At 40.9% G+C, this 16189-nt stretch overlaps 1 protein-coding gene and 1 pseudogene across 4 annotated transcripts in view; one reads left to right on the top strand and one right to left on the bottom strand.

The window, feature by feature from the left end:
• The window catches only part of INO80 (INO80 complex ATPase subunit), a 139150-nt gene that overhangs the window by 12240 nt on the left and 110721 nt on the right, over positions 1 to 16189 (bottom strand). For all 3 annotated transcript variants that reach the window (XM_082735541.1, XM_082735540.1, XM_082735539.1), the window contains exons 28-29: positions 12551 to 12645; positions 4884 to 4956 (exon numbers count right to left, since the gene is read on the bottom strand). In XM_082735541.1, coding sequence (XP_082591667.1) covers positions 4884 to 4956; positions 12551 to 12645 — 168 coding nt within the window. The remainder of the gene's footprint in view (positions 1 to 4883; positions 4957 to 12550; positions 12646 to 16189) is intronic.
• On the top strand, positions 14885 to 16007 carry LOC309867145 (MICOS complex subunit MIC27-like; annotated as a pseudogene). The gene is made up of 3 exons: positions 14885 to 15372; positions 15585 to 15697; positions 15812 to 16007. The product of its transcript is annotated as an MICOS complex subunit MIC27-like (transcript).

Below are 16189 nucleotides of genomic sequence, written 5' to 3'. Positions count from 1 at the left end.
AATTAAAGCTAAGGGGAGAGGTTGGCAATTTAACTTCAAAGTAACTCCCACATTTAGTGACTAATTATCATTTATTTATTTTTTATTTATTTTTATTTATTTTTATAAGATTTTATTTATTTATCAGAGAGAGAGAGGGGGAGAGAGCGCGCACAGGCAGACAGAATGGCAGGCAGAGGCAGAGGGAGAAGCAGGCTCCCCGCTGAGCAAGGAGCCCGATGTGGGACTCGATCCCAGGATGCTGGGATCATGACCTGAGCCAAAGGCAGCTGCTTAACCAACTGAGCCACCCAGGCGTCCCAACTAATTATCATTTAAATGGGTTAAAAGAGATGGGGAATTTGGGAGGACTTGAATAAAATAAGATTTTCTTAAGAAAAATACTTATCAGGAAAAAGTATGAAGTATCCACAAGCTAGGTAAGTTAAAACAAGAACGGGAGAACTAAAAGAACTAAAACAAGAAGGGGAGAACTAAAAACCAAACCAGATAGAAGGTTTCCCCACAGTGGGAAAGTGAGGATACCTAGATTCGGTATTCAGGTTTATGGAGCTCAGCGAGACATTCTAGAGAAAAACAACTAACAATTAAAGGATAAGAACAACTAACTTAGCCAGTAAAGAGGAAAGCAAATCAATGGATGGCCACAAAGCATGGCCCAGCAATGACTAAGTGGAAATGTATTAAGAGAGAGCACCTCCGTGAAGCTGTACATGCCAAGCCGGACGGCATGAGGGGAGAGGGAGGTGACAGCTGAGGAGGGGTGGAGGCACTGGCTTTATAGGTCAATGAGAGGGAGTTGCAGGGAATGAGGGAGTGAAATAGAAAACAGGAACATTTTGAGAGGAACTGGGAAAAGTTGGACCAACGCTTGGAGGGTGAAACTCTCACCCAAGAGAATCGGTGGGAGCTCAGCATTGGGAAGGCCGAAAGCTGTCTGTCCCCTATTGCCTCATGGGACATAGAAGAATCCTCACATTGCCACCAAGAGAGAAATGCTCCTCCTTCTTTCTCTACATGTGAGCATTTAAAACAGGTCTGACCCAAGAACAAAACAAACATGGGGCACCTGGGTGGCTCAGTGGGTTAAAGCCTCTGCCTTCGGCTCAGGTCATGATCCCAGGGTCCTGGGATGGAGCCCCGCTTCGGGCTCTCTGCTCAGCGGGGAGCCTGCTTTACCCTCTCTCTCTCTGCCTGCCTCTCTACCTGCTTGTGATCTCTGTCAAATAAATAAATAAAATCTTAAAAAAAAAAAAAAAAGAACAAAACAAACAGCGCAGTTTATAACAACCCCTCACTAAAGACAGACAAATGCAAAGAGATCCCTACTTTAGGAAAAATATACAAAGAACAAAACAATAAGGGGCCATTAATCATATGCTAAAATCTTGTTTTTAACTAACAGAGTGGGCCAGAGTCCCACTGTTTACAAAATACACGTTTATATATGCATTTTCAATCATAAGACATTAAGTTTTTCCTGACATCTTAGGCTGACTAACCTCTTCCTTGTCCATAAATGGTTCTGGGGAATCTTCCAAAGCTAAATAAATCTTAGGACAAAGGAAGAATGCCAGGCAAGCAGTTAAGCCTATTGTTTCTCTAATCTCTCTCTCTCTCTCTCTCTCACACACACACACACACACACACACACACACATACTGACTTCACACAAAGCATAACCTAGAAATTCATTTCAATCTTGAGGAACATTTTACTGAGAAGTATTCCAGGAGGTTCTGATTTACAAGTAGGTCCCCAAAGCCTTCCCCTCAAAATTAAATGTAAATTACTTTGGAACTAGGAACTCAGAACATTCAGAGCCCTTTCTCTCTAGTTCCTAGGATGAAAAGGGAATTCCTACCTCTACTCCTCTAGGGATGGGTTCAGCCTACTTTGTTTCTCTGTGGCTGGCAGGAGCTCCTAACCTCACAGGGCAAATTATGTGAATACTGGAAGCATAAAGCAGGATTTCCTTGCTCAAATCTGTTTTTTTCTTGACTATGCAAATAAATGACTAGAAGAACTATCCTGTCCCTTTTTAAAGATTTATTGATTTGCAAAAGAGAAAAAGCGTGCAAATGAGCGGGGGGGGGGGGGGGGGGGGCAGAGGGAGACAAGCAGACCACACTGCCCACCAGTGAGCAGACCCTGAGATCATGACCTGAGCCAAAATCAAGTTTAACTGACTGAGTCACCCAGGTGCTCCAATAACTACTTAAGAAACCACAGACCAAACCTGAGACAGGCAAGCTGAGATGCGTTTTAATTACATGAACTTATGCCTTCTACTGAACTCCAGACCCTGCTGCCTGGGTGACCTTGCCCTTCAATGTTTGCTAAGAATCTTGAACTGAATACACCCCAAACCAAACTCTCAATTTCCCCTCTCAAACCCGTTCCTCCCAGCATCTTCCCTTTAATTGGTAATTGATGTCTCCATCATGCCAGGTGCCTAAGTCAAACATCTTGGGAGTTTTCTTTGACACCTCCTACATATCCCACATCCAACGTAGCAACAAACTCTACAGCCTGTGCCTCCAAAACACATGGCAATTCCTATTATTTCCGCCCGCCTTCAGCTTCTACACCTGTCCAAGTCACCATCATGTAGTGTCTAACTCTTACCTGAACTTCCTGCTTTTACCTTTCTCCTTGTAGATCTTCCCACACTATTCCCCAAAACCAGAGGGATACATTTAAAACTCAAGCCACATCAAGTTACCGCTCTGTTCAAATGCTTCCAGGGGCCTCCCATCTCAAAAGTCTTACAAGCCCATGAAGCCTTCCACGATCTGCTTCACAACACTTATCTGGCAGCCTCTCCTGCTCATCCGTTCTGTTTCACCTACAAACGGCTGCTCACTGTGGTCCGATCACGCCAAGCATGTTCTCGCCACAGGGCTTTGCACTTATCTCTTCTGCACGGAATGCTCTTCCTTCTGCCAGATACATGCTTGGCTTGCTTTCTTACTTTCTTTAGATCTTGGCTCAAGTGTCACCTTATCAGAGAAGCTACACCAGCGCACATAAAACAACCATCCCCAATCATGAATGGTGTCTTGAAGAATAAACAGAAGTTTACCAGGTGGAAAAGGTGCTGAGCAAAGAGTTCGTGCAGCAGTGTAATACAGTATGGTATATCCAAGCACAAAAAGTCAATCATTACTTCTGGAACATAAATTTTGAGAAGGGGTCTGGCAGTTAGACTGAAAAGGATAAAAGCCACAAAATAAAGGGCACCGTGTGCCATGTAAAGGAGCTTATCCTTTGTCTTGTAAGATGATGAAGACTCCCTGAGAGTTTGAGGCAAACTCAGCGGCATGGGTAACAAAGAAGGGTGTAAGTAAACCAAGAGAATTAATATGGGGCTGGAGGCTGAGACTGGACTCCGAAAGATTCACTAGGAGAAAGTGGTGACTCCTGTACTCACATTGAGATTATGACTAAGTTAGGACAGTATGGAATGCTTAAAAAATAGAGCTGAGAACCAAGGAGTAAAGAGAAAGCCAAATTTCTGCTCTCTGATGTCACATCAAGTGAGCCACCACGTCAGAGAACCCACAACATAGCAACCACCAATGACAGCCTTCCCTTAAGATGACCGAAGCTGATGATGGGTACGTTAGATCTAGCATCGATCCAGCGACGCTTCCAGCAGTTCTTAGGCCCTGGAGTCTTGTCCAAACCTGGTTAACTGGCTGATGAGTTTTACGTGCCAAGGAAGGTACAGCTGAGTTCTGTATATTCTACTTAGTGATGTTACAGAATCTGCTTCTTTCTTGAGGTCGGGTAGCCCTACGGTATAGCAGTTAATAAGGAGAGAGAGTGGACATAGCCTAGGGGTGCAGATTAGGGAACATGGGCTCTAGTTCTAGCTCTGTAGCTTGTGAGTCTATTCATACCTCTTCTCCCCCTTCTACCTCATTTCTCCATGACTCTACAGGGTTTGCATTCTCCTCCTGTTTCTGGGAATTTTCATGCTCTATATTTCAAAAAGCACCACAGTAGCCACATAAAATGACATTTTTAGAGCCATTACATGCTACAAAACAATTTCATATGCATTTTTATGTCTCAAGGTTACTGAAATTGTTATTAAATATATTTGAACACTGGGAAAAATTCCGAGATTCAAAAGGAATGTTCTTTTCCACTTCAGTCAACTGAAGTATTCTTCCAAGGAGGCTGGGTATGAAAGGATAAATAATTTTGATACAATGTCTTCATTTTTAAAATTAACAATTTCATTGTGAAGTTTGGGATAAAAAAAAATGAGTTTTTCCCATGGTGGAATAATGCATAAAAGCAATAAAACAATAATTTCTGATTTGTTCAGTTATAGCTCCTAAAAACAAATTGTTAACCCAGCCAGATTATTTAAATCTGTTTATTCACTGAGGTACTCCAAGTGTTTAGAACAATATTGGACACATAGTTGGCATTCACTAAAAATTTGTTGAATGAGGGGCGCCTGGGTGGCTCAGTGGGTTAAGCCGCTGCCTTCGGCTCAGGTCATGATCTCAGGGTCCTGGGATCGAGTCCCGCATCGGGCTGTCTGCTCAGCAGGGAGCCTGCTTCCCTCTCTCTCTCTCTGCCTGCCTCTCCATCTACTTGTGATTTCTCTCTGTCAAATAAATAAATAAAATCTTAAAAAAAAAAAAAATTTGTTGAATGAATGTGTAAGAAACCTATTCACACAGAATGGACAGCAAAGTCCAGAAGGAAAGCTAAAATGTCCCAGTTCCAGCCAAAACGCAACTATTATCTTTTAACATAATGAGGCAAAGAAATAAAAAGTGTGACCCAAAGTAAAGGGTAATGCCAACTGAACAACATATTTAAAACCTGCATATCTGGTATGTTGTGCTCTTATTACTCACTGTATCTGCAGCAGTGAGATTGATACCAAGTCCTCCAGCTCGTGTGCTTAGCAGGAACACAAAGATGTCATTCCTGTAGAAAAAGGAAGAAGATATGTTAAGAGGGAATACTGCAAGAGAAAGAAAGCATGTGGCAATAGACAGGGATCTCTGAAAACAGAGTGGTGTCCAGAACTGGAAAGGGTTACCCAGGCCTGATCCACATTTCCTGACATACTGTACCAAGGTGCTCTGATGTTAAAATGAAATCATGGTTGTCATCTTCTAATGTGCAGATATACTTCTGCTGCCTACTAATACTGATGGACTGATAGGTGGTATAATTATAAATATGTAGCAAACCTCAACAGAAAAACATGTGATCATGGAAGTAGCTATATAATAGTCGTAGTTCAAACAAGTCAAACCATTTGAAGTTCACACATAGGGTACAAAAACCAGTATTCCTTGGCGCTTCCCCCAGGAATCATGACTACCAATAATGTGGAAACTAACGATTTTAATTCCCAAAGCACTCATTTTCAGAAGAATAAAATCAGTCCCAGAAAAATGACCCTGAGGTCAGGACTAAGAACCAGGTCATGGCTTCAACATATTAAGCTGAACTTAGGATCAATCTATGAAGACTTAAAGTACTTTTTAAAAGGGGTGCCTGGGTAGCTCAGTGGGTTAAGCCGCTGCCTTTGGCTCAGATTATGGTCTCAGGGTCCTGGGATTGAGCCCCACATTGGGCTCTCTGCTCGACTGGGAGCCTACTTCCCTCTCTCTCTCTGCCTCTCTGCCTACTTGTGATCTTTCTCTCTCTCTCTGTCAAAAAAATAAATAAAATCTTAAAAAAAAAAAAAAAAAAAAGAAAGTACTTTTTAATGAATGGCAACATAGGCCCCATGATTGGATACAGTTGCCTCAAGTTTCTCTTGACATCCCTTGTCCTTTTAAAGAAAACCAGTAGGTACCACTGTCACTCATTCAGACAACAAATATTTACTGAATACCTTCTAGGAATAGGGCCCAGGCCAGATCACAGTGAGGAGCCTTGGACCACAAGATTTATCTAAGATTTATCTATGTACACACACACACACACAACTAGGGGCTCAGTTTGAACCCAATTCTTGCATATTTTTAAAGATTCTCTTGCATTTTTTTTTTTTTAAAGGGCAAAGTGAAGTGAAAGTTTATTAAATGAAGGTGAGAACATAAAGGAAAGAAAAAAGCGCCTGAGAGTGAGCGGGCTTCCAAGTGGATTGACACTGAGGGTTTTCACGAACAATCTTTTTTTTTTTACTTTGGAATATGGCAAAGGCAGTCCTTTTTTTTTTTTTTTTTAAATAAACATATATTTTTATGCCCAGGGGTGATTCTCTTGCATTTTTATATTCCTGCTATCCAAGGTTATTTTCCAGAACATTTCAGAGAGAAAGGAACTGCAGTATACCAGTGAGCAAACTTCAGTCCTTCAAATCAAGCTGCTAATCCCTTTTCTCATGATTAAAATGAGGAATACAACGAGAAATTCATTTAGACCAGTGTTATTCAAATTGCAGGTCACACCTCTTACTGGCCATGAACTCAGTTCAGTAGATCTGAACAACATTAAAGAAAAAAGAAAGGAATAGAACAGATTAGAAAATACAGGGGAACCTGGCTGACTTAGTCGGAAGAGCATTATGACTCAAGTTTCAGATACGGCACAGAGGTATTAAGAGGTACTAAATTCCAGTGTAAAATGAATTTTATTTATCCCTTGATGCTTTTCTTCCTTGGTAAAAAGTCATTTGACTGAAGGTCTGTTTCCTGGACTATAAAATGAGGATGCTCTGAATACAGCTGAAGTGACTAAGCAATGACACATCAACAGTAAACATGAGTATCAGGAAAGGAACTATTTTGAAATTAGCCTCCTGGTTAATCACGAAGCTGTGCTGGTCCTAGAGAAATCAGTCCATTATTTGCATTTAGTTACATACAAGATTCCTAGAGGCAGAATGATAACAAAGTATGTCTGCATGCCTGTTATAAGGCCAGATTCCAAAAGCTCTATACTCTACTCTCACTGAAATTCTACTAGTTTTTTGTTTCTTTTTTTTTTTAAGATTTAATTTATTTATTTGGGAGAGAGAGAATGAGAGAGAGCACATGAGAGGGCAGAAGGGTCAGAGGGAGAAGCAGACTCCCCTGCAGAGCAGGGAGCCCAATGCAGAATTTGATCCTGGGACTCCAGGATCATGACCCGAGGTGAAGGCAGCCGCTTAAACGAACTGGGCCACTCATATGCCACTGAAGTTCTACTAGTTTATCCTTGAATTTTATCATCAAGTTTAATGTTTCATAACTTTACTTATTTAGATTATAAAATGTCCCCATTTATAGTTAATACATAGAGGCAAAACCAAAAAGTTAAAAGGCACATGCTAGTTTGCAAACACATTTTCCTATAGATATGAGATGACGTAAATGGAAGCTTGATACCTCATAGCCCAGAAGAGCGTATCTAACCACAGTGAGGCTGCAAATAAAAACTGACTGAGCTTCCCATGGCTACACTAATCTCCACAGAAAAATTTTTCCCTCTTTGACCCTGAGAAGACTGCCCCTCCCCATACTTCTCTCTCCTGCTTTGGTGGATACAGAAGCAGCAGTCAGAGGCTTCTCTCCCATACCTGTGCGAGAGCTGATGGAGCCACCCAATGGCTGGAACTCTTGGGAATTCCTAAAGAAGTCCAGAGCCTGAGCAAGAGGTAGGGGCTGGGGAAGGAGATGAGACAGGGAGGGAGGTAGAAAGCAGTTGGGAACTACAATAATAAGGAAGGGTAAAGCAGGGGTGTCTGGATGGCTCAGTAGGTTAAGCGTCTGACTGTTGATCTCAGCTCAGGTCTTGATCTCAGGGTCTCAAGTTCAAGCCCCATGTTGGGCTCCACACTGGATGTGGTATCTACTTAAAAAAAAAGCAAGGAAGGAACACCGGGGTGGCTCAGTCACGTAAGCATCTGCCTTCAGCTCAGGTCATGATCCCAGAGTCCTGGGATTGAGTCCTAAATCAGGCTTCTTGCTCAGTGGGGAACCTGCTTCTCTCTTTCCCTCTGCCTGCTTGTGCCCTCTAGCTCTGTTAAGTAAATAAATAAAATCTTAAAAAAAAAAAAGGGTAGAGGCAGAAAGATGGGTCATTTCCATAGTCTGGACAGCCAGAGATAAATCCCCAGATATGGAAAAATAAGGATTATGGAAACCTCACATTGTTAAAATAAATTACTATCCATCCTAGAACACACTGCTGGATCATTTATAAACAAAAACATCTTAAATCAAACTGCTGAGAAGTTCCTTTCAACTTAATTAATCTAGTACTGATAATGTGAATTACTGTTTTGGGGGCTCTGCCTAAAAGGAAGAAAACAGGATCCCTGAAGGCAACAGGATGGTTTGGGTGCCCTCTAGGGGGCTGGAAACGAATTTCAACTCAGGTTTTCTGTTGAACAGGCCTCCAAGAGCGGCTTCTGGGTGGTCTGTGAAGGAGCTTATGAAATCACGTAGAATAGACATGCTTAGGTCTTCTCACTCTTATTCTTGTTTAATGACCCACTGAGGCCACTATGCACCAAAATGTCCAAATAGTCCTGGGCATGTAGCCTAACCGAATGCAGTGAAGACTTGCTCAATGACTGAAAGAGAGCCAGAATGCTGGAACACTCTAAGAAAAATCAATGCTACACTCACTTTTTCTTACGTTTTCCAAAGGGATCAGATGATGTGTGTGTGTGTGTGTGTGTGTGTGTTAGAGAGAGAGAGAGAGAGAGAGAGATCCATTTGGTAAATGGCATTGGTAGTAAGAAGGGAAGTGAAGGCTGAGGCACTCCAGAGCAAAGACCTTGTGAATGGCTTCTAGGATCATGCACTAATCACATGTTCTGAATGTTGCCCAGTCAGGACATCCTGGCCAAACAGTCTTTGGTCTCAGTCAGACTTTTTCCTGGAAGGATCCCTCATAAATAAATCTTGTATGAAGGGAATGTAAATTGCTTTTTATAGGAGTTCTTGTTTACTCTGGCTGACCTTTGAGCCACAGGGCTCTCCAGTTGAAACCACCTTTTTTTCTTTTTGATGTCTTTTCATTATAATAATGAAAATATTTGGCAAGCCATGCTTTTTTGTTTTCAAAAACACCTGTCTTTTCTCTATATTGGGCTACATCAGTCACTCAAATTTAGAAGTTGAGAACTTCCCATTTGGAGGGGTCTTCCAGGGAAGCATCTTATCAGCACAGGCACAGTTCAGACCCTATATATGAGAAGAGATTATGTCCTATTCCTAATTCCAACTCTAGTCAACTACCTCATCATGTAGGCAGGGAAGGATACATTAGTTTGTTTTTCTCATTTTGCCTAATATTAGACACATGTGTTAAAATGATGGCTACTCAAATACTGAATCTCAATAAGTATCATTTCCTCCCTCTGGAAGCTTAAGTAAGGCTTCCCAAGAAAGCTGTGTAAAAACAAGTATTTATGAAGCAGATTTAGTATAATTTAATGGTGAAAATACCCTTCTTTTAGAGCTAAGCTTTTCAAAACTATTGTGCGACACTGGGATTGCCCAAACAAATGTTCCACAAATTACATGGACAGTTTCAGAAGTAATAAATTAGATACATCTACTAGTCGCTTCCACTAAAAGATCACTATAAAATATACTGAGCCTGGGATCTCATGTCCACTGGGTCAGCTAGAAGAGCTGTACCTCTATGATTCAGAAGATCGAATTATAACAAATCAACATACTACAGCTCTGGTCAGACTCTAAATTGGCAGAATTTTCTACAGGGTAATGCGACAATTTGAAAAGTCTTAAATATTCAAATCCCTTCACTCAGGAATTTTCTTTGTCTGAATCTATTAAGAAAACTAAAATGCTGACAAAGCTTTGTAAACAAAGATAGTCACTCAACATTTTAACAACAGAAATATGGTATAAATATCCAGTGTAATGGAGTATTAGTCATTAAAAATGATTACAAAGACTTTTTTTTTTTTTTAAAGATTTTATTTATTTATTTGACAGACAGAGATCACAAGTAGGCAGAGAGGCAGGCAGAGAGAGAGGGAGGGAAGCAGGCTCCCCACTGAGCAGAGAGCCCGACGTGGGGCTCGATCCCAGGACCCTGGGATCATGACCTGAGCCGAAGGCAGAGGCTTTAACCCACTGAGCCACCCAGGCGCCCCTACAAAGACTTTTTAAACGATATGTGAAGATGTTTAATATATAATGTTAAGTGGAAGAAATCAGGACAAGCAATCATATCCACAATATGGTATCAACATGTAAATACAACCACATACATATTAAAGACCAGAGGGTTGGAGTAGGCAAGGAAAAAGTAAAATATGTTTCATTTGATTTCAGAATCAAGAAAAGACTAAGATCAGCTGGTCAAAAAATTTTTCTTGGGGGAACATAACAATATGATGGGGTTATAGGGAGGCACTACCGTTGCAACCTCCTGGCATAGTCGAAAATCTGGACATAACTTCTGACTCTCCAAAAACTTAACTACTAACAGCCTACTCCTGACTAGAAGCCTCACTAATAATACAAGCAGTTGATTAACACATACTTTGTTTGTTATGTGTATTTTATATTATAATGTTACAATAAAGTGAACTAGAGAAAAGTTATTAAGAAAAGCATAAGGAAGGGGTGCCTGGGTGGCTCAGTGGTTTAAAGTCTCTGCCTTCAGCTCGGGTCATGATCCCAGGGTCCTGGGATTGAGCTCCGCATCGGGCTCTCTGCTCAGCAGGGAGCCTACTTCCTCCTCTCTCTGCCTACTTGTGATCTCTGCCTGTCAAATAAATAAATAAAAAATCTTACAAAAAAAGAGAAAAGCATAAGGAAGAGAAAATACATTTATAGTACTGTTTTATATTTATCAGTAAAAAATCCATGATATGAGTGGACGAGCTGTGCAGTTCAAAACCATGTTGTTTGGAGGTCAACTGTACTATGCTTATACATGTCTCAATCAATTTAAGAATCTGCCAATAGCTTCTGTTAGGTGAGAAGCTAGGTTAGGCCGTCAGCACAGTTGCTCCTAGGTAACCAAGTGGAATAGGCTCAAAGCAGATCGTCCCTGTCCATTGTTGGTCAAATAACCACTTGAAATCAGATGTATAGGGACTCCTGGGTGGCTCAGTTGGTTGGACGACTGCCTTCGGCTCAGGTCATGATCCCGGAATCCCAGGATCAAGTCCCACATCGGGCTCCCAGCTCCATGGGGAGTCTGCTTCTCCCTCTGACCTTCTCCTCGCTCATGCTCTCTCTCACTGTCTCTCTCTCAAATAAATAAATAAAATCTTAAAAAAAAAAAAAAAGAAATCAGATGTATATCTTCAATTTAGAAGTTATGGGCTATAGGAGTAAAAGACTGTAAACCGAAACACGGGTTATCTCCTTACTTGTGCTTCATTATAAAGCATGCAATAGCAAAAAATATCAATCAGAGGGCACTCTATGTGGAGCCATGAATGTATTTTAGGCTAAACTGTTTTATATCTGAAGTAAACCTTGCTTTAAAACTGAAATGAAAGAAATGAAAAACTGTGGCCTAAATACAAATGACTAAGTGCTTAATTTTCTTCCCAAGAATTCAAAACTTAAATACTAACCACCTACACAATTAAAGTCCAAAAATCCAGAACTGTTGAGATTTACAGAACATTAAGATCTGCTCTATTCTTCAGTTATCCAGGTCTAAGTTCAGGAGCCCTGTTACCAGCTAGTGGAGCTTGGCTTTCTCCTTGGAGGGAACAGTAACCAGACTCTGCTTATTATAATGAGAACCTGCACTTAGGATAATTATGACTCCGTAAGCCACCAGCATCCAGCAGGCGGTACTTGAAATTTCATAGGCTCATTATCAGGTGGGAGAAGTACTGTAACTGAGAGCCGCCAGCTGAACAGATTGGGCATCACGGCGATTTGTCATACTGTACTGTATTACTACTACAGTGCTAGAGGGAAAACAGGAAAAAGGAAGGTATTTTCTTTAAACTTATACAAAAGAGGTAAGGAAAACAAACTAAAAATCAACTATAAGTCAATATCCAGAGATAGCCACTGTTAACATTTAGAAATACAGCCTTGTGGATTTCTTTCTACACATATATTATCCACATAAAGGAGGATCTTGATTCATACAGAGAAATCATTTCTTTTATTGCCCAAATAAAAGGGTAGCTAATTCGGTAAGAAGACATGTATTTTTTTTTTTTTAAAGATTTTATTTATTTATCTGACAGACAGAGATCACAAGTAGGCAGAGAGGTAGGCAGAGAGAAAGGGGGAGGCGGGCTCCCAGAGAGCCCAAAGCGGGGCTCAATCCCAGGACCCTGAAATCATGACCTGAGCCAAAGGCAGAGGCTTAACCCACTGAGCCACCCAGGTGCCCCAGAAGGCACATTTTGAATACAAAAATTATTAAGTATTTGTTCTCTCTCTCTCTCTCCCACACACACACTGATCTGAACCAATAAAAGCCGATTTTGCTACCTCTTAAAATGACTATATCGTGACTGCTTAAAAGTATGAGGGATGCTGAGATCTCTTTTAAACTCATCATCTTAAGCACTAAAGGAAAATTAAATGAGAATTTTTATAATTTCTATTATTGTTACCTGTTCTGAAAATCAGCAACCATGTCCCGCCTCTCTGAGATCTTGGATGAGCCATCGAGCCTCATGTAGGTATGCTTCCTGTAAACCATGTATTCCTGCCAATCAGAGTAAACAGAAATCAGATGTAAACTGCTGTGTTCTAATTCCCACAACATCTACCCACCTTCTACTTCATCCTTACTGGGGCAAGTCATTATATCCAGAACAAGAAGAAAGTAATCTCAAAAGTATGAGAACTTAACTTGCAAATGAATTCACTGCCTGTATGTGAAAACTGAAGGTATCATGAAGACTATAGCCACCCTCAATTTCAACTTGGAAACTAATCGTATTCCTGCAGATTTCAGTAGGTTTCATGAAAATAAACCAACAAAATAAAATGAAATTTCGTAACAAAAATGGCCTTTCAGTCAGTGACCAGATGTTTCTCACAGCTATGGAATATCTAGTTCTCTTTCCATAAGGAACTTGCTCTAGTGTTTTGCTCCCCAAAGCACGCATCATTGTTAAGGGAAGCCTAAGCATCAGAGTGAACAGAAGATGAGGTAATCTTCCATGGCAGAGCATGTTCTAGACTTCACCTGTAAGAGGAATTACAACTTTTAATAATGGAGAAGAAACTTCAAGAGATGCAAGGGAGAGAACACAATGCCATCTTTAGAAGCTGCAATTCCTCTTACAAATGATGTCCAAATGAGCACTGATTTCCTTTCTTACCCCCGACTATATGGATTACACTTCAAAAAGTCCATTTGTAGAGGAACCATTATAAAAAACTCAACATACCTGCTTATTTATAAGAAACACCATGAAACAATTATTTCAGTTCTAAAATAACTTTTTCTTATTGAAAAAGACTAGTTATTTCTACATTTGGGAGATGTCTGTGTTAATTCTCTATGGTCAGACGTTCATTTGTTGCAATATTTTCTTATTATACCTGGTTGGGTGTCTCAGCACACAAGGTTGCTACAGCTGGGTATGGCTGGTACAGTGCGTGTGGCAGCCTACTCTCAGAGCAAGTTAGTACCCAAACTCCTTTAATGGCTTGGCAGAGGTCTCTGGCTAGGGTATGTATGAGGACAGGCTGGTGACAAAGTAGACAAGCTCACTGCGGAACACATCTTCATTGTGGTTTGTATATATTTTTACTATTTCTTTCTTTCTCCAGTGGCTCTCTAAGGGCTTTGATAATCAAAGAGGAGTAGAACATATTCAAAGAAGAGTTTCAAGTTCATATTTAGTGGGACAGCCCTATAATGGCACTGGATTAATGGCAGAAGAGTAGGGGTATTTTACATAAGGAAGGATTCAAGGAAAAAGGTGAAAAATGAGAGCATGAAGATAGTCTTGAAAGGCTCACTATAGCTTGGCAGTTAATCCAATCAGGAGATGCTGCCATCCAGAACAACCAAATAACTAAATTATACACAGAGACAGCCACTGGTTGGACTTCTACCACAAGGTGGGCTTTCTGCAACAAGCACTCTTGCCTTCTGAACCAGAATTTCTAACCACAGTGAGAGCATTGATGAAGGAATCTTCTTATAGATCTTTCTGTTGATATCACTTGTATGTCAAGGTCAGCATGACACCAGAGGTATTAATCCTAGACCATAGTCAAAGCAATGCTGATTACAGAGAGCCTGTTACTGAGGCAACAGAAGTGAATCTTTTCCATTTACTGCTTTAAGCCTTTGCTCTTCCACCCAGGGGAGCAGTGGGATTTCAGAAGGCTTAGATGAGTTTAGATCTGATTTCAGTAAATAGCTTCAAAACAACAAGTAAATGGACATGGAAAAAGCAGCTAAAAGCAGAATAGAGGAATACACCCTCACACCACAGAAAAACAGCTAAAAGATGAAGGCAGAGATTTAAAAAAAAAAAAGCAATCCAGTATTCATTCAAAAATTCTGGCTATGGGGCGCCTGGGTGGCTCAGTGGGTTAAGCCTCTGCTCTCAGCTCACGTCATGGTCTCAGGGTCCTGGGATCGAGTCCCGCATCAGGCTCTCTGCTCAGTGGGGAGCCTGCTTCCCTTTCTCTCTCTGCCTGCCTCTCCGCCTACTTGTGATCTCTGTCAAATAAATAAAAAAATCTTAAAAAAAAAAAATTCTGGCTATACCAAAGCTATTCTAGATGTGTCTCTAAAATTCTGGGTGGTTTATGGGGCGCCTGGGTGCCTCAGTGAGTTAAGCCCTCTGCCTTTGGCTCGGGTCCCCTTCTATCTCTGCCTGCTGTTCTACCTACTTGTGATCTCTCTTTGTGTCAAATGAATGAATAAAATCTTAAAGTAAATAAATAAAAATTCTGGGTGGTTTAGAAAGGATACTAATTTAATCTGGAAAGAAATGCCTCATTTGGCCCACCATATGAGAACTCTGGCGGAGAAGGTCACAGATATGGCGGCTGTTAGGGAATATTGCACCACCCCTGAATCCTAGGAATAAATCACACTTGGTCATGATGGGAAAGCTGACACCCGTACCTGCAGGTCTGATATGTGCATCTATAACTGTGCTTGCAGCTAAAGAAGAAGAATACAAAAAGCAGATAGTAAAACCGGAGCAGCTTCCCATATATACTGCACCACCTCTGCAGTCTAAATATGTTGAAGAGCAGCCTGGTCATTTACAAAGGGGCTTTGCATCCATCCGCAGTACAACTGGTCATTATATTGGCTGGTGCAAGGGTGTTTATGTGTTTATGAAAAATGGGATTATGGATACAGTACAATTTGGAAAAGATGCATATATTTACCTGAAGAATCCACCTCAAGATTTTCTCCCAAAACTTGGAGTGATTACAGTTTCAGCAAGAAAAGGTTCTAGGTTTTTTTTTTTTTTTTTTTAAAGATTTTATTTATTTATTTGACAGAGAGAGATCACAAGTAGACAGAGAGGCAGGCAGAGAGAGAGAGAGAGAGAGAGAGAGGAGGAAGCAGGCTCCCTGCTGAGCAAAGAGCCCGATGTGGGACTCGATCCCAGGACCCTGAGATCATGACCTGAGCCGAAGGCAGCAGCTTAACCCACTGAGCCACCCAGGCGCCCCAAAAAGGTTCTAGGTTTAAGAAAATTGCTTATCCACTGGGGCTGGCCACTTTAGGAGTAACTGTTTGCTACCCAGTTCAGTCAGTAATAATTGCAAAGGTAACTGGGGAAAAGGCATATACTGTAAGCCAGCAAATTTATGGAGCAGTTAAATCATTGTGGACAAAAAGCAACAAAGAAGAATCACTTCCTAAACCTAAAGAAAAATCTAAGCTAGGAAATTCTGCTACACTAGAAATACCTGCAAAAACAACTGGCAGCCTGAAATACTCAGTTTCCTTGCCAGCAGAACTCAGCTCTGAAACAAAGACAAAATCAGAATCCACCTCAGTTTATGCCTGGCCCCACGCTCATGCATCATGAACAGTCCCATCCAGAAGATGTAGATATGTACAGCACTAGAAGCTAAAATACTCTGCGTACAGAACTACAAGATGTATGAAGTTGAAAATAATGATGTAAAAATCATGTAAAGGGTAACTGACACAGAGTATAGCTTTTTTTGGGGGGGGGGGTGTAACTTTTAAACAAAGCTTTTCTCTCACATCTTCTAATGTAATGTACAGTTTGACCAATCACATAAGAGATTAA

This window comes from Mustela nivalis (genome assembly GCF_964662115.1).
Source record: "Mustela nivalis genome assembly, chromosome: 6".
NCBI lineage: Eukaryota > Metazoa > Chordata > Mammalia > Carnivora > Mustelidae > Mustela > Mustela nivalis.
This window is presented reverse-complemented; position numbering and strand designations above follow the sequence as displayed.